Here is a 25,957-nt window from a genome sequence, read left to right as displayed (position 1 = left end):
TCGTTCCCCCCCAACCGATGTGGGACCTTACAATCCACCCCCCTAAGGGAGCCCAGCACCCTCGCTGGCACATCGATCCGGGCTCCAGCTCTGATACCATCTGAAACAGCCCAAACCACCCGCTAGCACGATATTGTCCGCTTTGGAACACAAGGCTTCACAGTTTTGCCTTTAACGATAGGGATGATAGCCGAAGCCCCCCACACTCACTCGTCAAAACGCGTCATGCTAGGAAGAGGTATCCACACCCTTATAAGGCATGCTTCGTTTCCCTCGCCAACCGATGTGGGACCTTATAATCCACCCCCCTAAGGGAGTCCAGCGCCCTCGCTGGCATATTGATCAGGGTTCTGACTCTGATACCATCTGTAACAGCCCAGACTACCTGCTAGCACGATATTGTCCGCTTTGGCATACAAGGCCTCACGGTTTTGCCTTTAACGATATGGATGATAGCCGAAGCCCCCCATACTCACTCGTCAAAACGCGTCATACTAGGGAGAGGTATCCACACCCTTATAAGGCATGCTTCGTTCCCCTCCCCAACCAATGTGGGACCTTACAATCCACTCCTTTAAGGGAGCCCAGCACCCTCGCTGGCACATCGATATGGGCTCTGGCTCTGATACCATCTGTAACAGCCCAGACCACCTGCTAGCACGATATTGTCCACTTTGGCACACAAGGCCTCACGGTTTTGTCTTTGATGATAGGGATGATAGCCGAAACCCCCCACACTCACTCATCAAAACGCATCATACTAGGGAGAGGTATCCACACCCTTATAAGGCATGATCCGTTCCCCTCCCCAACCGATGTGGGACCTTACACGCCTAAATAAGGAATGCTCAGCCAACTGTCGTTGAAGCTCTAATTGGTAACGCTCCAACTACTGCATCCTATTTCGCATTTCTTCTATAGCATGGTGATAATCATCTCTAAGGCCAACGAAATGATGGGTTTTTGGGTTCATGGGTTCATGATTTTCATAACCGGGAGGAACTTCCTCTTGACTTGATGTGACATCAGTCTCGTGTCCGTCCTCTCGTTATTGGCTTTTCAATGGGGTTTCTAGATTAACTGTAGAGTGAATTCGTCGTTTGGCCATGATTCTTGCTAATCCGGGACTAACTCTAAAGAGACAACCTGCAAATCACTCTGATGCTAGGGTGATAGGTAGTAAAATAAATTTCTCATATGTTTACCTATTGATAGCTTTTCTCTTTTAGCTTTTACCTTGTAAGATTACCATTTTTTCGACATTTAGTGCTTACTGTAGTACATTATTGTTAAGATTCGGCAATTATAGAATTTGATGACATAGCCGTTGTGGTATCGGCCGTTGTCTCGTGAAGTTAGTTATGACCTTAATCGCCTCATCAGTTATCTCTTTTATCCGAACATATATATATATATCCATCCCAATATATAACATATTAACGTGTAATACTAGAGTTTTTGTATTGGATTCGTCCTTTTTAAAACGAAGGCTTTGTCCTAGTCATATACATAGCAATGTTCTTACTTGAGTGACGAGCCGACGATAATATTTAATCGTGAAAGACTAAAAAAAGTGGTGCATGATACGTGTAGAAGAAGTCTAAAATTGAGGGATCTTAGAATCTTCACCGTCAATTGCTTAATGTGTGGCTTATGATTAGATTATCTTGCTGAATCGTCAATGGATGAATGCCCCATTAGACTTTTAAGAGTTGTCCTCGTATCCGAAAAGAAAAAGTTTGAGCTAGCTGTCCAAAAATGTGGCAAAAATCTGTATTATAATAATAAGCAATATAATTGTACGAGGAACCTTTCGTCTTTTATGCTTAATGAATTGTTGATAACATTTATTTTTCGGATGATGTTTCTTTATTTAATTTTCATGAAATCATCGCACTCATCCCGATTCTATAGATTATAAAATTTGTTTACTAGCTTGGTCAATCCTAATAAGAAGTCATATAAAAGAAATATGGAATTTCCAACAAAAATGGTAATGCAATATTAATATAAAAAATATTTTCTTAATAAAGAAACTAATTTCTATAAATTATAACACACTCAAAAAATATTTACAACTAACTATGATACACAGATACTAATATAAACATGCGACACGATATGACACGACGTGAAAAAGTTCTGAAGAGAATATGACGAGAGGAGAAAAGTTCTGAAGAGTTAAGGGGAGACGAAGAAGAAGAAAAAGAGAATTCTGCCAAATAGGTTAGGGTGGAGTTTATATATAATATAACCATACAAATCGGCTGGTACGATTTGTAATTTAGCATTTAAAATTTTTTTAATATTACAAATTTGACGGTCCGATTTGATTTTCGTCGAAATAAAAAAAATTTTAAACACTAAAATCAAACCTACCAATTTGAATACTACAGAACTTGAAATTTTATTCTTCCAAACAAATCGGACGGTTTGATTTGTATCCATCTTCAATGACAAAGGAATCAGACTGTCCGATTTTTTTTACAAATTAAAAAAAGCAGCTGCCACATTAATGTATAACACAACTGACATCCATATCGCCGCATAACACACATACAATATTCTTATAAAAAAATCAACCGAGCAATACTACGTAATCAGTAAATGTTATTATTTTTTGTCAGTATTTCACCATTAATAATTTGCACCCTTATTTATTATAAACGTTTTACATATAAGAAAAATATAATTTGCACCTATATTTACCAGAATTTTGTACATATGAATCAATACAGTTTGCACTCACATTTTTTAGAATTTGCACATATGAATTAATAAAATTTAATTGTCAAAAATAATTTAGTATTTGTGATGGTCAAACAATAGTAAAAAATACTAAAAATTATTGACCCCAAAAATATTTTTATCATAATTTTTTTTTCATTTATAATAATAAAATAATTAAATAAACAAAAGATTTTTGTAAATAAAAGAATAAAAAAATTTAAATACACAATAAAATTTCTTCTTCATATAATTAAAAGAATAAAAGAATTAAAAAAACGCAAAAGGAGTATTTATAAAGAACAAAATAATATTTTATTATAAGGTGGTTAAGAATTTTTGAATAAAAAACTTGAATTAAATAAAATTAAACAACATCACAACATTACAAAGTGTAACAAAATTTAGAAAAAAAACGTATTTTTAAAAAAATTATATATTCTACAATATTATTGATAGTGACTTTTTTTACCGCTATAATGGAGAGTATTCTTTACATTTATATTCAACAAAACAATATTTTTTAATCATTAAAAAATTTATTATTATCTGTTTTCTATTACAAATGTGAACAAATATTCCATATTTGTGTTCGAAATTTTCGAGAGGATACAATAACACTTTACCTTTTACTATCTATTCCAAGAATATGTGACCACTGTAATACACATCTATATCACCATGAAACATTCAAAATGTGCTGTAATAAGAGAACAGTTTCTTTTTCCCGAATAAATGCTCCTCAAGAATTACTTGAAATCTTCTTAGACCCCTTTGCAGAAAGAAACTATTTTAGAAAACATATTCGTAGTTACAATCATGTATTTTCTTTTACTTTATGTGGTGTGCACATAGACAAATAATTGGCTATAACAATGTGTGGTATATATACATTTTGTGCTCAATGATCAATATATCACAATATACAAGAATTTTATCCGGACCGGGGCGCACGTGATCACGCATTTTGTAATTGTACATATATGACACTGAGCACAAGTTACAGAATAGGATGCTGGAGAACACGCAACTACATGAAATATTGGTTCTCAAGTTACAACAATTACAATACCGGTATAATTCTTCTCTCTATGTGTTTTGCCAGCTTGCACAATGGTCGATGCACATGAGTGTAGTTTGGTCATTAGAGGGCAACCTGCTGATCAGCCACAATATAGTCTCCCAACTGCTTTACAGGTAGCAGCTATAATTGTTGGTGATAACGTTGAAACAATGGTTCACAGACGAGATATTAAGGTGCAAACCCATGTTAGTAGCCTGAGAAGGATTTAGAAGTTTGTTGGCTATTATGATCCTCTTTTTTTTTTATTTGGAATCCATGAATGGGATATCAATAATCAATGTCAAAGTGAAAGCAAAATATCGTATTGAACATGTTATAACTATATGCTCCAGGTACAACTCCTTATTTTCTATGTAGTATAGCTTTCTAGAAAATTTGCCAATGCATTAGTATTATATATCCAGCATTTTTCTAAAATTCTAAAAATTTGTAGATATGCCCAATGATCATTCTACTATATATTGCAGGTAGGGTGACTTCTACAACAATATATCATATATAATTAATATTCCTAAAATACTTAACGACAATTATTTGTCTAAAATAATACTCACTGAATTCTTTCTCTTAAATCAGGAGAAAGACTAACAATCTAGGCATCTTTTGTGCAAAAAAATCCTAGAATATTATACTTGACACAACAAGAAAAAGGAATGGCATCGGCACAAGACACAGAAGAGATTCATCGGTCAAATTTATACTATATCACCTTCAAAGGAGAAAAATTCTATTTGTGTATTCTCTTATTTAATGCTAGAGGACTAACCAGTTAGGATGACTTGCTAACAGTGAATGGTGTTCAATATTCGTCCTTTAAGCAATCTACTCAACATCAAGAATTGTTAGAGAGTGATAGTAGCATCCATGCGCATTTGATTGAGGCATCTATTTTACGATTGTCATGTGCTTTACGAAGGTTATTTGCAACCATGTTAATATTTTGTGAGTTTACAGGATAAATTTTTCAATATATGGTGGATGATTATCCATCAATCAACATTACAATAGCCTTAGGGTTAACAAATCGGCTACTCAAGAATTTAAATGACATCCTCCTTCAATACGAAAAACAAATTGCACAATATGATTTGTCAGCTCTAACTTCTAAAAATGATAATGACAACTTGATACCAAAGTTATCCAAAAAAAATTGTCCATTGAAGTACTTCGAGAAGTCCTGTATTTTATAAAAATATTGAACAATGACTAATCTAAAACTTCCAAGTGCATTAACGAATACAATTAATCGAAGAGAAAATAGAGTGTTTTTTGTTGATGGACCGAGGAGAGCAGGCAAAACATTTATTTACAGAAACTATAATTATAGAATTGAAAAATAAAGGTCATATTTTCTTGGTACTGCATTATCAGGAATAGCTGCAATATTATTGTCTAGAATTCAAACAACTCATTCTAGGTTTAAGATCCTAATTAATGCAGAACCATTCTCCATTTGTAACATTAGCAAATAATCTGATCTTGCAAAGCTAATTAGACAAATAACAGTAATAATTTGGGATGAAGCACCAATGATAAATAAAGAATATTTAGAATTATTAGACTGCATTTTGAGAGACATATTAGCAAATGATATGCTATTCGAAAGTAAAGTGATGGTGATGGGAGGAGATTTATGTTAAGTACTGCCTGTCGTACTGAAAGGTAGTAAGTCACAGATGATTTCAATTTCTATAGTTAAGTCTCATTTATGGACTTCCACTCAAATTCTCTGCTTGTGACGAAATATGCGATCTTCTAATGATCATGATTTTGCCAAGTATCTTATACACATTGGTGATGGAATTGAGTCAACCATACATGAAGAATTGGTATGGATACAAGCAAATGGTAGAAACAACATTACACAAATTAATAGAAGAAATGTTTTCAAACTTACAATCTCATAGGTGGAACACTTCTTACATGATAGAAAGGATAATATTAACACCCCAAAATCATGATGTGCAACAACTTAATGATATAATTATCAACTCATTTTTAGGAGAAGAACAAAATTTAGTATCATTTGATGAAGTAAAAGGAGATACTAATAATTTATATCAACAATAATATCTTAATTCAATTTTCATAGGCGGATTGCCACCTCATGTATTAAAAGTAAAAAAAAGTACACCTTTGATACTACTGAGAAATGTAGACCCTAAAACGGGCTTATGCAATGGTAAAAAGTCACTATGTCATAGAACTTTTTAAAACATGTTGGATGTAAAAATTTTAACCAGCCTTCACTGTGAACAATGGGCTTTCTTGTCTTGGTTAAAACACAAATCACAAAATCGTCTTCGTCTTTCTCTTTGTCTTCTTCTTCTTCATCTTCTTCCTCCTTTGCATCCCCTTCCTCTTGTTCTTCCTCCTCTTCATCCTCTTCTTCTTTAGACCATTGTTATTAAAATCGAATCAAACCGACCAGTTTGATCGAAAAATCGGTGCACTAGATTTTAAACTGGTCCGGTCTGACGATCTGATCGCATAAGGCAACGAATTGGTGTAAATTGGTCAACTCCGGAGTGAATCTGTCAAATTCAGTAAGACCGGTTCGACCGAACTACTTGAATTTCTAAATGATACTCACAACCATCAAACAATTAAGCTTGTTATTAATATATATGCAAACATATATATATATATATATATATATATATATATTAGCAAATAATTTACTTTTATTTAATTTATTTTAATTTTAGTTATAAACTCATTCATTCTTGAATTAATTATATTTTTATTTGACAATAATTATAAACTCACTTATTTTTTATAATTATATAATATCTATTAATATTATTTTTCAATAAATACTTGTAGTATATAATAGTATAATAGATATAAACAAATTAATAAATTATTAAAATTCAAAAATAATAGTTATTTTAATATAAAAATAAAATAAAAATATTTATGATAGAGTAAAATTAACAAAATATTTATTATTCCTGTTTCATATTGTTTTAGAATGGTTAGATATTTTTAAAATATTAGTAAAAATATGTATTTTAAATTTTAATTTTAAATTTTTGACTATATTTTATTTTTTATTTACATAGGACTGGATTAACCGGACCGATTCGATTATCCGTTCAATTTTGACAACTATGGTTTAGACCGACTTTTATTATATCTTGAATATCTTTTGAAAAATAAATAAAAAGACGACGTACGGACGGCTGCTTACGTACATAGGTTCCTCACACGTCACACGCAGAGAGACCAAAATTCTCTACAAACCTTTACTACGTCACGGATTCTAGACGGTCCAATAAGAGGTAAAACAGTGAGCTGGGTGTGGGATCTGGCACACTATGGGTGGACGGTGCATACTTGAAAAGGTAGGAGTGCCCTAGAGAATAAAAACCGAGGGAATTATTATGGGAGGTACTAGCTAGAGCGTCGGAAAGTGAAACGTAAAGATGCGTGTCGAGTTGAGATCAGAATGGGGACAGGTGTAGGCGCAGCATAAGACAGGTGAGTACGACTACATAGAAGTCATTCCTCTCCATTTTTTTGGTTTAACCTCTCCTTTTCGTTTTCATTTTCCCACTCCAACCCCCGAAAGTCACAGCAGATGCGTGTGCCATCAACAAAACTTATATTTCTCTTACACGTGTCACTTTTTTACCTGTCCTTTCCTCTTCTTTTATCACCTCAATTATCTTCCGTTCTCCCGTCTCTCATTGTCGTTGCATCATGGACGAGGAAGAGCAGCTCCAGCGACACGACTCAGAGTTGTCCACCACCAGTTCCAGCTCCGGCATTTCCTCAATCCTCAGCTTCGACGACTTTCGCGGCAGTAACACCAGCTCCGGCGACATTTCCTCCATCAGCAGTGGCTCCGGGGAGATTCCTCCCGCCGACGCCATACTCTTGCCTCCTCTGCTTAGGCGGACTGTGTCGAGTGACGTGGAGGTTGTGGTGGCGGCAGCGGTCAGGGATAAATGCGTGGGGAGGAAGAACAAGGGAGTGAGTTGGGGGCACACTTCGGTGATTGGGAGAAGGAAGGAGATGGAGGACGCGGTTGCCGTTATTCCTGGATTCATGTCCCGCACGTGCCACCACGTCGGCGGTTGTACGGCCCCTGGCTCCCAATCCTCCGGCGAGATCTCTCCCCTTCATTTCTTCGGAGTGTACGACGGTCATGGTGGCTCTCAGGTATACCTTCTTCCGCATATATTTTATTATTTCGCATTTAAATTTTGCAAGATTTTTTTTAAAGTTCGAAATATATATTTGAAAGTTTCATAATAAAAATAAAGACCTGTCCTGGCTGTGGTGACCATGACCAGGCATGGAAATGTAGAGTGGGTGGCATTTTTTCGTAATATAAAAATTGAAAAATGCTTATTTATTTATTTTGAAAAAATATAATACTATTCTATTCTATTATTAGTAATTTTGGGTAAATAAATAGTGTGGTTGATCGTTTACTTAAAGGTGGGATGGGAATGTGGTTGGTGGCCGGGTTGCTCTCATGATGGGCACGTGTTATGGGGAAAGTGGTCCATAGAGAGAGAGAAAAAGAAAATTGGAGTGCGTCTCCTTGTCGTGTGACACGCGTAAGAGTGATTGGGGTATGACTTTTTTTGCCGTTGAAGGGGAGGGCCAGATAAGCAGATACTACTACCAGTGATTTTATTTTATTTTCCATTTTAAGGTTACATGCCTAATCTCTCACACGTTATCAAATTTGCTTCATACACGCGGCTCTTAAAAATTAATTACGAATATTGATGCTTAATAATAATAAGAGGGATTTGGATCCTCTAAAATTTAAATTTTACTTTAGAAGGTAAAGTGTGATCTCTCACCATTAATTTTATAGGTGGAACCAAAAATAAATATGAAAGAAAAATTATTTAATGATAGAAAATTATATTTTACTCTCTAAAATAAAATTCAAAATTTAGAGAATTCAAATCCTAATAAGAGTAAATAATAATAACAGCAAAGTGTTGATGACGGCTCTTAATATTTTAATTTTGGATTAATTAATTTCTAAAAAAATACTAATTTGATTCTCTAAAATAGTAAAGAGCGAATATATTATATTCTTTTAATATCAATTTATCATATAAAATCTAACGATTGTATTTATATGTACTATTAATTATTATGATATTTATTTATAAAAAATTGTTATGTAGATTATAATTTTTGGAACAAAATTTTATTTGTTATAATAAAATTTGTTATAAATAAAAAACAGTTAATAAAAATTATATAAAAATTTAAAAGATAATAAATATTTTATTGTCTAAAATTATATTGTTTTTGTGCTTATGTACAATAACATGATACACACCAATAACAAAATATATAGATAATTTTGTACGGTTTGACGTTTTGTAGTATCTATTAATAGAAAGATATATATGTCTATTATTTATTATCTTAAAAAATTTAATTAATATTTTTTTAAAAATTAATTAATCCTAAATCAAAATTTGTGAGAATCTAATTGCCATTTCATTCTAATAATAATAATAATCGAAGCAACTACCATCATGCTAATTGTGTTAATTATCGGGATTTGATACAAGCTAGTAGGTTAGGGAAATGGATCCTCTCCAGTTTTTTTAACACTTGAGGAAATGCAGTGTGATCTCTCATCGTTAACTTTATAAATGGGGCCAAAATTAAATATGAAAGAGAAAGCATTGAAGAGTGAGAGATCACAATTGACACCATCCAGTTTTTTCTTCACTGGAGAGGATCCACTCCCAGTAATAGTTGGATGTGTAAATTTATTGGATTTAGATCTTTTAAAGTTTGAATTTTATTTTAAAAAATAAAATTTTATATTTATTTTTAGTTCCACCTATGAAATAAATAATGAGAGATCACATTTTATTCTCTAAAGTAAAATTCAAACTTTACAAGGTGTAAATCCAAATTTATTAGCGTTGCTGGTTCCTCAGGTCGTTTTGGTCACTCTCGCATTTGCGGATTGCCAAAAAGAGCACTTTGATTCTCTGCTTTTCGTATGGAGGGAGTAGAACCTGGAAAAGCAAGCAGATATGTATTCCTTTGTTAAAGCATATATTGACAAGTGTTAATAATTAGTGTATGACCGCGTGGATGGGAATTCGAACGGAAGGATGAGCCTTTTGGTGAAAGAGGAAAAAGGGATGAATGCTTCATTCCATTGATTTGTGAATGGGAAATTGGCTTTACCTTTGCCTTTGCGTCCGTTTTGGAATATTATAAGGTGCTGCCGAGGGCTCACTGATGATGTGGCCCTCGCCCTTCTTGATCTGCTCCGTTTTGGAAAATAAGAAACACGTTTCACGTGAGAGCACTACACCGGCATAACATAATTACGCATGAGAAATTAAAAAAATAAAAAATTTAATTTAAATATGATATTATTTTTTGAGATTTGTTTGAATGAGTTCCTTCCTTCTTCATAAATATTTTCTGGCCAACTAAAAATTAATTTTATGTGTGAAATTAAATTTAAATTATGTTTAACCTAAATATAATATTAAAATAATATAGATAATTCGTACGAAAATTAATTGTGTGAATATTCTCGATGAAAAATATGAAAGATTAGCTCACAGATCAGACAGAAGCTTCTCAATATCAGATAAATTATCCTCCTAAAAAGTTAGATGGACTGTGCTTAGTTGAATAATATAAATTAAAGTAATACTTTATATAAATAAAAGCATAGTATATGCAACAAAGTAAATAGTAATTTAAGTACGATCCAACTTAATGTATTCAGTATTCAATATGAATATGCAATAATTCCTGGCTATTGGCTAATATGATGATAGCTTTGGATTGAGCATTACTTTTACCCTTCATTTCAGAGTATTCATTTAACAGAACTATGTATGGATTAAGAAGGGCCACTGATACGTCCTCCTTAGCTTCTCCCAGTACAAGGGAAGAGTAGTACAATAAACCTGTCCAAAATCCGAGGTGGTGGAGGTCAACCATATATAGATGGCTAACCTATATTATGCATGCTTTCTTGTGGTGGCCAATAACTTTACTCTGAACTACTCTTTGATTGATATATATATATATATATAGTTTTACTCGAATGCATTTGTCCAGTACTACATGTCCTAAGAAAATTAAACCCACCCTAACTGTTGTACTTCATTGGTAGGTGGCTAAATTTTGTGCAAATCGGATGCACGATGTGATAGCAGAGGAATGGGAGCGGCAAATAGAGAGTTATAGTGAATGGCAAAGAAGGTGGGAGGCCGTATTTTCTAACGGTTTTGAAAGGACTGACAATGAGATATCATCAGATGAAGTTGCACCTGAAATGGTAGGATCTACAGCCTCTGTGGTGGTTCTGTCTGGTTGCCAAATCATTACATCCAACTGCGGCGATTCAAGGGTCGTTCTTTGCCGCAGGGCTCAAACAATCCCCCTCACTGTCGATCAGAAGGTCTTTATCACAACCCATTTTTACCACTTTTTTTGTTCATATGCGATTAATTCTTGTTATGTACTGTCATTTTATCAAATCAAAGCTATCTTTGTTTTTCATGCGGCATGGATACAAGGTAAATCTATTTTCAAATAGAAAAGGATGAAAACCTTTTAGGCCTGTCGGCAATGCTTGAGAAGGCGTGACTAAATGAAAAGGAAAAATAAAAAATAAAAAATAAAATGAAGTCAATTTTGGTACCTAACTGGAGCCATATATATTCCCATAATTTTTATATTTCATAAGTTATATGAGTTATCTTTCGTTTCATTGACAAGTTAAGATACCATTGTCCTTGCTTGTACAGCCTGATAGACAAGATGAACTCTTGAGAATTGAAGGAGGAGGAGGAAAAGTCATAAACTGGAATGGAGCTAGGGTGTTTGGTGTTCTTGCCATGTCCAGGGCTATAGGTACCTTGATTTATCTACATATATACCGTCTTAGGCTAAGGATTCTTGAGATTTTCTTCTTTTGAACGATTAAGGCATTAAAGTTTCTTTCAATAAAACGTGACCAATTTTCTGTCATTGGCTAATAAACAATGAAAAACAGCACAACCTTCAATTTCAATATTTTGTACTTTCAAAATGGTTTTGATCCTATAAATTCTCTAGGATAAATCTACATACTTATATGTAATGGTAAACCCCATTTAGGTGTCAGCATAAAAAGTAATTGAAAGAAAAGAAATGTACGTATAGAAATTCCATTTTGAGAGCGGGACTATGGCCATGGACCATGGATTAATGGAAGTCACATAGGAGGATCAGATTATCAGAATAATGTACCGAATATTTTCTTAGTAGTACATTAACTTTAATGACTATGGTTCAGCGTGTTATGATTGATGAGAGAACAGGCCAACAGAACTAAGCACGTTATATATAGCAATTTGATTCGCAACTCAAGTTGTTTTTTATATTTGTCATTTTTTATTGTTAATTGATTTCCAGAAGTTCTTTTCATATGTTTGCAAGCTTCCTTCGTGCTGTAGTAGTTCAGTAAATTTTTATACACACTGATTTTGATAATAACAGCCTGTCCACAATCACTCGGGAAATAATGAGCATAGGCAGTTATCAATAATCTATTGAGTTTTGCAAGGTATTTGGTAAAAGTCGAAGCTACGTTTTATTTCTCCTCTGGTACTTAGCATACTTTACTGTTGTACCTAATTATCTGATGCAAGAAAGTATTACTAGTTTGTTGTTGCTAGAACCATTTGCTGCCTAAAACTTAGATGGCATGCAAGTGACTTTTCCAGAGTTTTTATTTAACCATCATGTGTGTAGCATCTGCCATCTAGTTCAAACTAAGATGGCAAGTCGAATTATGGTTCAGAACAGGAAAAGAGATAGGAAAAAACGTAAGTTGAATTATTAGGAATTGGACTTCTTGGAACAAAAGGTCCATGGCTACTGGTCGTCTTGTATTTACCTAGTTAACAATTATGTTTCAGGTGATAGGTACTTGAGGCCATGGATCATTCCAGTGCCTGAGATAACCTTTACAGCAAGAAGTGAGGAGGATGAGTGCTTAATATTGGCAAGTGATGGACTCTGGGATGTCATGACGAATGAAGAGGTTGGTGAAGTTGCGCGGCATATTCTAAGAAGGCGACGAAGGTCCCTGTCTCTGGAGGAAATATCTCCGGCACAAGTTGTTGCCAATAGCCTGACTGAGATTGCTTATGCTAGAAATAGTAAGGATAACATTTCAATCATAGTAGTTGATCTGAAATCGAAGAGAAAACGTCAACCAAGGCCTCCTTTAGTTGCCCGAGAAGCCAACTACATATAATATTTTTGAACCTTGAAGAGGGTCTAAGACATGAGGATCATGAAGTTCTTTACATCTGAGAACAAAACAAATGATGACACCCATTGGTACTTATTGCTAGTTGGTAGCACTTGAGTTTTGTTTCTCCTAACCAAGCAGCACAGAATTAACTGGCAGAAAGAATCTGCTTTGTGACAGGTGATAACTATCTAAAGCAAGCTTGTTATAAGGAAAATATAGATCGATACTCAGTTTTTTTTTTTCTATTTATTTATCGATTTGGTCCTGAAGAGAATATTGCAGTAGAAAATGTTCCATTTTACCCATGCCAAAAAATGTATTCGAGTTAACATTTCGGTGCATAATGCTGTAAAAAGAATGTATTATTTTAGGCGGATACACGAAAAAATATGTGCTTTACTTTAAATGTTGATATGTATTATATTAAATAACTCAGTTAATCATATTGAATCATATAATAATGCTTAACTATTATTTTCACATAAATAATCATCTTATTTTAAGATAAATCTACAACTTGCTTACTACACGCATTTGTATTGAAGGTTTATTCACTTAATCTCCATATGGTCTCTAAAATTTACGAAATTATCCAATTTGATATTTGACGTTCCAATTTTACCATAGTGACCTTTTAGATTGAGCTCTAGACACTATAGTGATTCTTAGGCATTTTTTCGATAATGACTCAAGTGTCAGTAATGATGTGGCTATCATGTGTCATACTGGAGTATACCAAAATGACATCGTGTGGTATTAACTCATGCTCAAAAATTATTTGTGTTCAAATACAAACACTCGTCCATCTTCATCACTTTCACTCTTTGTCTTCTACTTTTCTTTATCAATTGAGCCGCTCTAAGGTTAGGATTTTGGAGTTTTTTACTTTGTGACCACCTCACTTACATCGACGGATTGTGTTAGATCATTTCATCCTCTCGTGGACGCTAACAGTTTTGCCATTATCGTTCATAGTGAAGGTATGTATTTTTTTTTGAAAAAAAATATTGTACAATAAGGTGATAATTTTTCGTTATAATTATAGTGCGAATGTTGTTGGATATATATATTTGTTTTTTTCGTTGCTGTAGTTGCTAAGGTTTTTTTTTGCTGAAATGTTGGGATATAGGCTCTATTTTTTAAATAGAACAGGAGTGAATTAATAGTGACATATAGTTGATAAAGATGGTATAAAAAAGGGATTAGAGTTCTCGTCTATTAGCCACTAAATAGCGAGCAGATATAAGAAGAATGAGAAGAACATGAGGAAGAAGAACATGAGAGCCACTAAATATCTTTTTAAGTTAGATAAACCGATTATATTATTAAAAAGTATTCAATTATAATGCAAGCATCTTGAAAAAAAAAACCATTTATCAAACTAGAATAAAATTGGAAACCACATTCAACTTTGTTTTACATATAGATTATCTAATTTCAATTTAATTATTCCACATAAAACTTTTTATTTTTGTCCCACAAAATTGTAACTCTTAGTAATATAGTAATATGTATCACGATAACGTAATTTAGGTTTGGTTTGGTAAAATTTTTACTTTTCGAAAGTAGCTTATGAAAGCTATCTTTTAAAAGTCAGCTTTTTAAAAATTACAATACCTACGTTTGGTAAAATCAAACTAAAAATAATTTTTGATAAATATAAACACTATAATTGTGTTTGATAAAATAATTTTTAAAAATAAAAAAATCAAATAGACATATATATAATAAAAAATAATTACTTTTTTTATGTTAATAATTAATAAGAATAATTTTGGATATTTATTATTATATAAAGTTATATTTAATTTTTTAATTTTAATAAGAACAAGACAATTTTAAAAAGTTCCTCCTTAAATATTTTCAAAAGCATTTCTAACTTTTAAAAACTACAAGTATAAGCATATAAAATTTTAATTTACTAAATACAAAATAAGATATATTTATGCTTTTAAAAAGCACAAATTCTTCTCCAAACAATTTTACCAAACCTAACTTTAGTTATGCAAGTATGTAAACTCATCTATTGTTAGTTCACCTAGTGTTATTATATGGTTTAATTATTCTGTTGGTTCTTATAGTTTTGTAAAATTTTCAATTAGGTCCCTATACTTTTTTTCCCTTTTAATTGGCTCCTTGCACCTATTTTTTTTTTCAATTAGGTCCCTACCGTGACCAAACAGTTAGATTTAATGGAATATTCTATTCCTAAATTAAAGATTCTCTTAACTTTTTGTGAAATTCCTAAATCTCTTTCACTCATATTTGCTGAAATACAAATTTACCCTCCCATCCCTTAGAAGGAAACTGTTCGTTCTCTTCTCTCAAACTTAGAGAAAAAACTCACTCACATTCGTTGGTTGTCCACTCCCTCAGGTGCCGAGATTAACTCCACTGGAATATTGCTGGAGGGTTTCGCGTCTCCAGTATCACTGCCGTCATCGTAGGCGTTGGTGCTGCCTCTAGGTAAGACAACGCTCAACTTTTCAGTCGTTGAAGGATTTTTCTTTTTTTCTCCTGGGAAAATTTGTCACATTGGTGACTAGAGCTTCCTTTTGTTTCTGAAAATGTTGGAAGAGGGATTTATGGTATTATTTTTTATTTTTTTTGGTATGCAGTTATGGGTGATTCGGATTTCACTATCGAAATCCACCATGGTGGCAAATTTGTTGACAGTGGACAACGATTAGAGTATTTAGGAGGAATGGTTGTGGAGAATTTACATTTTGAGGTTGATGAATGGTCATTGCAAGAGATTGTCAGTCAGCTAAAGCAACTAGGGTATAAGGGTTTACCAGGGTATGGTACAAGGAACCTGGTATGGATTTGAAGTCAGGTCTTAGAGAGATGACGTCCGATGGGGATGCGATGAGAATGGCTAGGTCACTGGTGTCAAGTTCCTGCAAATATTGTGAGGTATATGTTGTCGATGGAGCCAGAGAAAGTAACGGGATTGAAATCACTTCAAGTGATGCTGATTATATGCCAGAGGAAGGTGAAGGCAGTGGTTCTGGGTTGTTAGAGGTTAAAGTGGATGGTGAGTCAAAGTCTTCTACTGAAGAAGAGGTATTTGATGATAGTGCTGATGATGGTGACCATGAGGATCACTTTGGGTTTGAGGTGGAGGATAATGATCCATAATCAAATGTATTTGGGGGATTTACTGGCCCACTAAATGATGAGGGAACTGCAGCAGCTGGAACAGCTGAAGGTGATGAAGGTTTAAGGGAGGGTGATGAGCAAGTTGGGGGCATATCTGATGGATATGAGACTGATGACATAGACAGTTATGAGGGGAACTCTGATGATATGATTAAAAAGAGGAGGTTTCCTAAATACAATGAGGCAGAGATGAACAGAGAGTATGACTTTCAGGTGGGGCTGGAATTTAAATCACTTAGTCAATATCACCAATCAGTGAAGAAAATATGTGGCCAAAGATACAATGTGATACCATCATCCCTCCAATTTTCAGAGTTAAACCAGGAAGGCCAAGGATGGTTAGGATAAGGAAACCCGATGAAAACAGAATACAAACAAAATATAGAAGAACTGGTACTTCTGTTACCTGCAGTAATTGTGGTCAATACGGACACAATAGGAGACTCTGTCCAAACCTATAATGACATGTATTGGTTGCCAAGTTATTTTGTTCATATGTTGATGAACTATTATTAACTACTATTTCATTTTGTAGCTCTTGAAGGCACACAAGGATCTGATGCTGCAACTGGAACTGGAGGAGTTGATGCTGCTGCTAGTGAACCTAGTGCTGTTGTTGAAGCAAATGGATCTGCAGCTGCTCTTACTGCTAGATCCAGGATGATTAGAGGGAGAGGAAGAGGAAAAGCATCAGTAGGGATGGGCAGAGGAAGGGGTAAAGGGAGGGCTGCACCCAGGACTGAACCAGCATCAAGGCCTTCAAACACCCATGCACCACCATCACAGCCTCCACACACCCCTGTACCACCATCACAGCCTCCACAAACCCCTGCACCACCCTCTCAGCCTTCAAACACCCCTGCACCACCATCACAACCTCCATAAACCCCTGCACCACCATCACAGCCGGCCACCTTACCTACACCAGCATCACTGTCCACCACCTTGCTTACACCAGCATCACTGCCCACTGCACCATCATCTCAACCTTTACCCAAGACCAAAATCTTTGGTGTGAGAAAAAGTGGAAGACTCAAGATTGGAGTTAGGAAGGCAACAAATCAGCCGCCTGAACATGTTGACCTCACACTTAATTGAAGCTGAAGAGAGTTTAGGGTTTTTTTATATCTATTGTGTTATGTAGGATTTGTGTTCACCTGTGACTCTGCTTTCTTTATGGTTTGGACCACTGTTATTATGTGGGTGGAAAACTGTTATGAGTGGGTGTCACATTTATTTTGTGGCTATCTAGGTGTCCTACATTATATAATGTAAAAAACAATGGTATCTATTATAATTCAATGCATCTTTTGTTTTACCTACTTTTTTCTCAGTATCATACTTCTATGCATATTAAATAGCAAAGGAACAACTTTCATTTAGAGAAATTAAACAACATTTCATATAAGTTCATCGCACTCAACATAAACAGTACACTATTGTCTTATATAGACTATTACATTATCATAACAGCCATGCTTTCTACATCTTTACATATAACACTGCAACAATTAAAACACCTAATATCAAAACCAGCATAATTAGCATCTTGTATTGCTATTTCATACTATCTTCCATTTTAGCAAATTGCTCTTCCACTGAACTCAGCTCAGCACATAACCTTTCTACACAGGCATCTATTTCTCCAACCTCTGCAATTAATCTCTCTAAATCCACACTTAATCTGTCTATCTTCTTTTATTGTGCCTCCAATTCTCTAACCCTTCCAAGTACTTGCTGTGAACTGTTTACTCCATCTTCTCCAGATAACTTTCTTTCTTTTCCATCAACCCACTCAAAAAACTTGCATCTCCTATTAGGGCAAGAAATGAATCTTCTGTTTGAATTTTTTGATGTACTTGAACTACGAAGAATCAGAGTGTCTTTACAAAAGCAATGAACCCTCCTTTTCTTTTGCTTCAACCAGCCACTCTTCTCATCTTCTTCATCATCAATCCGCTCGAAGAACTTGCATTTTGGCATTCTCCCAAAATCAACATACGTTCTTCCATGGCTTACTACTATCGAAGAAGACATCACAGCAACTACCTCACCACAAAAACAAAGATGTCTCTTCTTGACGAGGGTTTTGGAACTACAGACTCCTGAAGATAACTGACTCTGATCCATAAGTATTGACATAGTAAGGGTAAGGAACGCAAACGGAGGAAGAGAAGATTGAGAAAGAGGCGAAGAGAAGAGAGTTAGAACTCAGAACTCTACCGAGTCTCGTTCATTTGTAAGGGGTAGACGAGGGTTATAATGGTCAGATCACCCATTCTTAACGTTTTTTGTAACGTTTACCGTCAATAGGGACCTAATTGAAAAAAAATAGGTGCAGGGACCCAATTAAAAGGAAAAAAAGTATAAGAACCTAATTGAAAATTTTGCGAAATTATAGGGACCAACAGAGTAATTAAACTTTATTATATTGGTCACATTGTTAACCTTCTTATTTATCAAATATAAACCCTAATATCTTCTAATATAAATTCTATTATTTTGCTTTAATTTTAAAATTATAATATTAAAATATTCACACATATTAAAAAAGAAAATTGCTTATTAATAACAATTTTATTATATACACATCAATAGTGCTAAGTATTTCACCCATATTTAATGATGGATAGCATAAAATTGAGTCTATTTAAAATGTTTTAGGACAAAAATATAAAATTTAAAAAAATTAAAAACAAGATTAAAATTTGTCGTAAATATTAGATATTAAAATAATTCTTTATTCTCATATAAATTTCAATTTTTCTTGCGTATATATATATATATATATATAACTCCTCTAAAATAAAAAAATAATGTAAAAAATGATATTAACTTTTTAAAGATGATTTTAATTTGACAAAATATACTAAATTGAGACATACTCAAAATAAAAAAATTCTTAGAAATTAAATTTCGACCAACCTACTTAAAAAATTAAGAACTTTCCATCTCCAAATTTGATCATTTTACATATTTTTTATTGAATGACTTAAAATTCAAAAGAATTGAAAAAAATATATATTACAGATTGAATTTTTTACTTATTGTTTGATGTACCTACTAAATAATTTTCTAAATATTCTAATACAAAATTAGATCAAAGACATAAACTATTTTGTTAATTTAAAATTATCTTTAAAACATCATTTTTCTTTTAATGACAAATTCATTGGTGTCTTTGAATTTAGTATCAAAATTTCCAAACTTGCTTTTTAAAATAAATATTAAATATTTAAAATTTTATATTTTTTAAATATTAATTTTTAAATTTTTGAATAAATTAGACAACTATTTATACTATATACACCATAATGAACTTTTTTTTTTTTTAATATTGAAAGAGTAGTGATGTATCTCATCAAAATGATAGAAGGAATGTGTTTAACGCCATTATGGGACCCCTAAGTGAACCCACCAAATCTATCTTTCCTTATTTCTTCTTCTTCCGATTCTGGTCCCCTATTCTCCCTTATTCTCTTCAAATCACTTTCAACTCCTCAACCCACCAGCACAAACAAAATGGCAGCACTGCATCAGGGAGAAAAATTAGTGCACTACACTCAACCACTCCATTAAATACATAGGTGAGTATTTTAGTTATAGTTTATTGTTGTTATTTAATTTTTTTTAAGCTAAAAGTAATATAAAAAAAATAGTTTATAATTTTTTAAAATATTATAGTTGTGGATTAGTACTAATTAAATTAGTTGTTAGTTAAAACAGGCTAATTAAAAAATATGATTTTGTTGTTGTAGCTGTAATAGTCGTATTAGTGTTAGTGTAGTTAGTTATTGTTAGCTAGTGTATATTATTAATTAGTTGTTTTAGTTTTATTTTAAATAATTTTTTAAAAAAACAGTATTGTTTAGTAATTTTAGTTTTATTTTAAATATTTTTTTAAAAAGAATTATTTAGTATTTTATTTTAAAAAATTTTCAAAAAGCTAAATTATTTAGTAATTTTAGTTTTATTTTAAATGACTTTTTTCAAAACAAGAATTTTTTAGTAATTTTAATTTTATTTTAAATATTTTTTTCAAAAACCAGAATTATTTAGTAATTTTAGTTTTATTTTAAATAATTTTTTTCAAAAACAGAATTATTTATTTAATAGTCATTAGTGTATATTTTTTAGTGATTTAGGTTGTTGTGTTAAAATTTTACTAAAATATATTAGCATTGATTATTATTTAATGACTAGGGTTTATTTTTAGAATTTTTACATAAAATATTAGAAGTTTCAATTATTATTAGTTTATATTTTTAGTTAATTTATATTTGTAGTGAATTTATTTTTTAATAATAAAACTAAATTATTATTAATTATTTATATATACTGTTAGGTTTTTTTATATCTTAATTATTTACTGAAAAAATAGAATTAATATGATTAATTTTTAGCATATATTTACTGATTTTAGATTTTTTTTTTGCAATATTTATTGGAAAAAAGGAAAACAAATTTAAAGTTGTTATTATTATTAATGTTTAGGATATGTTTTTAGTAAATTATCTTTTAGTTTAAATGCTTAATTAATTAAAAAAAGTAACAGCATTAGTAATTAGTAGCGTATGTTATTTACTAAGTTTAGTTTACTTTTACCTTAAGTATTTGTTAAAACATAGTGTTATCATTAATTGTTAATATATGTGTTTTTTTTATAGAGTTTAGAAAAAACGAAGATAAAAAATGTGGTATCACATGTATTGAGGATCATATTATAGAATATTTTTGACATTCTGTATATATAAATAATTTTTGTGTTTATAGTAGGTAGTAATTAATAATTAATTTAGTAATTATCAGTTATTAGAATTTGTAATAATTTATTAATTATTAATTATAATTTTTCCTAAATTAAGTATTAATTTATTTTATTAGCAATAGTAGTTATCGACTGGTCATAGTTATTAACGGTTAATTATTATTTTTGTTTTCAGAGTTTAAGAAATTTGCACAACAAACACTTACACCAAATATATACTTATATGATATCAGGGTGGAGGAATAACTGAGAGAGACGGAATTTTATCATATATCTCAAATTAGGAGGATCATGTCTTACAGTCCGACTATAGACACACTGGTTGAAAGGTGGTTGGTGCACGAAATTGCAATCACATTTTTGCAACTCCGCACAACTAACCAGCAAGTGCACTGGGTCGTCCAAGTAATACCTTGCGTGAGCAAGGGTCGATCCCACGGAGATTGTCGGCTTGAAGCAAGCTATGGTTATCTTGTAAATCTTAGTCAGGATATCAGAAATTATCAGGATTGATTGTGAAAAGCAAAAGAACATGAAATTGTTACTTGTTTTGCAGTAATGGAGAATAGGTTGAGGTTTGGAGATGCTCCATCTTCTGAATCTCTGCTTTCCTACTGTCTCCTTCTTCAAGCACGCAAGGCTCCTTCCATGGCAAGCTGTATGTAGGGTCTCACCATTGTCAGTGGCTACCTCCCATCCTCTCAGTGAAAACGATTGCATATGCTCTGTCACAGCACGCGGAATTCAGCTGTCGGTTCTCGGTCAGGCCGGAATAGAATCCATTGATTCTTTTGCGTCTGTCACTAACGCCCCGCCTGCTAGGAGTTTGAAGCACGTCACAGTCATTCAATCATTGAATCCTACTCAGAATACCACAGACAAGGTTTAGACCTTCCGGATTCTCTTGAATGCCGCCATCAGTTCTAGCTTATACCACGAAGATTCCGATTAAAGAATCCAAGAGATAACTACTCAATCTAAGGTAGAACGGAGGTGGTTGTCAGGCACACGTTCATAGTTGAGAATGATGATGATTGTCACGGATCATCACATTCATCCGGATTAAGAACAAGTATTATCTTAGAATGGAAGCAAGCATGATTGAATGAGAAACAGTAGTAATTGCATTAATCCATCAAGACACAGCAGAGCTCCTCACCCCCAACCATGGGGTTTAGAGACTCATGCTGTGGAAGGTACACAAAGAAAACGTGTAAAGTGTCATGAGGTACAGATACAATGTCAAAAGATCCTATTAATAGTGAACTAGTAATCCTAAGGTTTACAGAAATGAGTAAATGACAGAAAAATCCACTTCCGGGCCCACTTGGTGTGTGCTTGGGCTGAGCAATGAAGCATTTTCGTGTAGAGACCTTTTCTGGAGTTAAACGCCAGCTTTCATGCCAGTTTGGGCGTTTAACTCCAAGTTTTATGCCAGTTCCGGCGTTTAACGCTGGAATTTCTGAGGCCGAATTGCTACGCCGGTTTAGGCCATCAAATCTAAGGCAAAGTATGGACTATCATATATTGCTGGAAAGCCCAGGATGTCTACTTTCCAATGCCGTTGAGAGCGCGCCAATTGGGCTTCTGTAGCTCCAGAAAATCTACTTCGAGTGCAGGGAGGTCAGAATCCAACAGCATCTGCAGTCCTTTTCAGTCTCTGAATCAGATTTTTGCTCAGGACCCTCAATTTCAGTCAGAAAATACCTGAAATCACAGAAAAACACACAAACTCATACTAAAGTCCAGAAAAGTGAATTTTAGCTAAAAACTAATAAAAACTAACTAAAAATATACTAAAAACTAACTAAATCATACTAAAAACATACTAAAAACTAACTAAATCATACTAAAAACATACTAAAAACAATGCCAAAAAGTGTATAAATTATCCGCTCATCAGTGGTGTCTTGAGACGCATAAGTTTTATCTTTTGCACGACAAATGCATGATTACTTTGGAGGATGTTGCCATGATTTTCGAACTCAGAACTCTCGATTTTCCAGTGACAGGATCAACTGATCACAACACAAGTACATTAGAGAATGAGTGCATAAACCAATACGGTAGTGCTCTTGGGTCGAATGACCATAGAGGGAGCGGAATTAAGCTGGCATGGTTCTGCACTCTAAAACAGCGCCAATATTTGACTGACCGACAAAGTAAGAAAATTTATGTGAAATATCATATCATGTTACTATTTAGTACAACATTATTCGGTGACAAATATGGAATCACTGTACACTAGAAGTATTTGCATGCCTTGTACACTAGAAGTATTTGCAAGAACATGGATAGTCTTTTGGCATTTCTCCTTGTGTGGGTCTAAATACGAATGTTGTTAATAGGGCCTTTACCGGTGGATACTAGCCTTCCACTCGCTTGCAGGTAAAATTTAAATAAGATTTGCATTTAATTATTTTTGTTGTAGTAAGTACTTTCTAATATGAACATGATATATCAGGTGGAATGATTATTGACGAGAGGACTTCTGCCGGTAAAGAAATTCAAAAATATAATCGCGTTGTAAGTATAGTTTCTAAACCAACGGAGAATCCTTTCGTACAAAAGTTTTGGTTGTCACAAGTAACAAACCCAGTAAAATTTATAAACTGAAGTATTCAAACCTCGGGTCGTCTTCTTAAAGAATTACAGGGAGGTGTGTTTTATTATTGATTATGGAAAAATAGTATTTTTGGGTTTTTGAAAGGTTTGAACAAGAGAAATAAATTGCAGAAATTAATAAATCAATAGCTAAGAAAACTCTTGGCAAGGTATGAAAATTAGAAGTCCTATCCTAGTTATCCTTATCAATTGTGATGAGAATTACTCGTTGCTCCCACTTAGTCAACCTCTAACTATGAAGGTAATTCAAGTGGATAAATCAATATAAATCCTCAAGTCCTAGTTAATTTCCAAAGAAAGACTAGAGTTAGTGGAATTCAAGTCAATTAGCAACTTCCAATTATCAATCAACAAAAGAGTTTGATAACTCAAGAGTCTCTAATTACTCAACTAAAGCCAAGAATATAGAAAGCTTAATAAAAATCATGTATCTGAAATACCTCAAATTGAATTAATAAAGATATCAAATGTAACATGAAAAAGTTCATAAGCCAATTTGGCAACATAAGTCATTAATAAATAAAAGCATCATAATATCTAAAAGTAGAAGAGAAGTCAAAATAAAGGAATATTGAACTTGGTATGAAGAAACAATCCTAATGACTAAAAGAAATCCTAAATCCTAAAACCTAAGAGAGAGGATAGAACCTCTCTCTCTAAACACTACATCTAATCCTAAAATTGTGAATTATGAATGTTGTATCAAATTGTTGAATGAATGGATAGATTCTCCCACTTTATAGCCTCTAATATGTATTTTTTGGGCTTGGATCTGGACTGAAAAGGGTCCAGAAATCGCTGGGGCCGACTTCTACAATTTTCTGCACGTGGGGTCCGTCACGCGTTCGCGTGGGTCACGCGTCGGCGTCATCCGGAGTTTTTCTCTTCCACGCGTCCGCGTCAGTTGTGTTTCGCGCTAGTCACGTGTCCACGTCGTTCACACATTCGCGTCGATGCCATTTTGCGCAAGGCACGCGGTCGCGTCGTCCATGCGTTCACGTCGCTGCAGATTCTTCAAAAACTCCATTTTGTGCGTTTCTTCCATTTTTGCATGTTTTTTTTCTGTCCTCTAAGCCATTCCTGCCCTATAATGCCTGAAAATACTCAACACACAGATCACGGCTTCGAATGGTAATAAAGGATAATTAAATTTAACATTTTTAAGGCATAGGAAACATATTTTCACATATATCATAAAATAAGAAAGGAATTGTAAAACCATGCAACTCATATGAATAAGTGCGTGAAGAATTGATAAAATCACTCAATTGAGCGCAAGATAAATCATAAAATAGTGGTTTATCAATTATCAACCCACCACCGATCAATATAAAAATTAGATAATTGCTAACGTCAGGAGAAGGTTGGATGATCTTTCTCTTGACCAGGGGTACATGTTTTGTCATTTGTACTTTTACTTATGTTGAATGATTTGATGATTGTGTATTTATACCAGTGAACTTTGATATATTTTTACAGTTTGTGTGGGACGCATATAGTCCCAACCAGATTGTCCCTCATCTTATTCCATTTGAGATCAACGACGATCCAAATCTATGGAGTACAACTGTGCTTCTAATATGCTTTGAGACTGTGGAGTTGCATCCGAATGATAGGGTTAGAAGATAGTTTGGCTTTTATCAAGACCTCCAGTAAAAACTATGAACTTGGAGCGTCGCATAACATAGTTCTAATGGGTCCAAAAAACAAGAATTGGGAAGAAGAACATGGAAAATAGATCTCACAATAGAATAGCAGTTCTAGGTGTGTCTTGACAAGTTAACATATCGACAACTATCAACCATCTGACCGGTACATGAACTGGTACATTAGTAAATTCAGTGATCACCAGTGACTTTTCGAGCCTGCTGAGCAAGAGCAACCATAACAGCAGGATCAGCTACCTCAGCAACAACAACCACCATATCCACAGCCATATGCATACCCACCATATCCATACATATACCCATCATCAAAACAACAACCATACCTACCATTATATTCAGACCCACCACAATATCTATACCACTATACTCATATGATTATGCACAACCTTCCAGTCAACCATACATATTATCATACTCATAACAATACGCACCATATACATAGGAATATGCACAACATTTCACCTAACTTTTCATATAGTCATATGGTTAGTCCTCTACTATGTGCGAGGAATACATACCGACACAGGCATCACAGCATTCACTACTAGAAAACTAGTTATTATAGACGGATATTTCCGACAGATTTTATCCCACGAAAATACAGACGGAATTTCAGAGGAATTTTTTTGTCGGAAAACAAAAAAATGAATTAA

The 25,957-nt window shown here is 33.5% G+C and overlaps 1 protein-coding gene across 1 annotated transcript; it reads left to right on the top strand.

The window, feature by feature from the left end:
* The first annotated feature begins 7,259 nt into the window (after positions 1-7,259).
* Positions 7,260-13,522, top strand: LOC130968698 (probable protein phosphatase 2C 6). The gene is made up of 4 exons (XM_057894105.1): positions 7,260-7,978; positions 10,950-11,237; positions 11,587-11,692; positions 12,742-13,522. The coding sequence occupies exons 1-4, from the start codon at positions 7,517-7,519 to the stop codon at positions 13,080-13,082; spliced, it is 1,197 nt and encodes a 398-aa protein (XP_057750088.1). The 5' UTR covers positions 7,260-7,516; the 3' UTR covers positions 13,083-13,522.
* The last annotated feature ends 12,435 nt before the right edge of the window (positions 13,523-25,957 follow it).

Source organism: Arachis stenosperma, chromosome 3 (genome assembly GCF_014773155.1).
Source record: "Arachis stenosperma cultivar V10309 chromosome 3, arast.V10309.gnm1.PFL2, whole genome shotgun sequence".
NCBI lineage: Eukaryota > Viridiplantae > Streptophyta > Magnoliopsida > Fabales > Fabaceae > Arachis > Arachis stenosperma.
This window is presented reverse-complemented; position numbering and strand designations above follow the sequence as displayed.

Excerpts from the sequence above, each read along its gene's own strand:
- LOC130968698 (XM_057894105.1), top strand. The coding sequence starts at position 7,517 with ATGGACGAGGAAGAGCAGCTCCAGCGACACGACTCAGAGTTGTCCACC. Across the intron at positions 7,979-10,949 it reads ACGGTCATGGTGGCTCTCAG|GTGGCTAAATTTTGTGCAAA; the intron begins GTATACCTTCTT and ends CTTCATTGGTAG. Across the intron at positions 11,238-11,586 it reads CCCTCACTGTCGATCAGAAG|CCTGATAGACAAGATGAACT; the intron begins GTCTTTATCACA and ends TTGCTTGTACAG.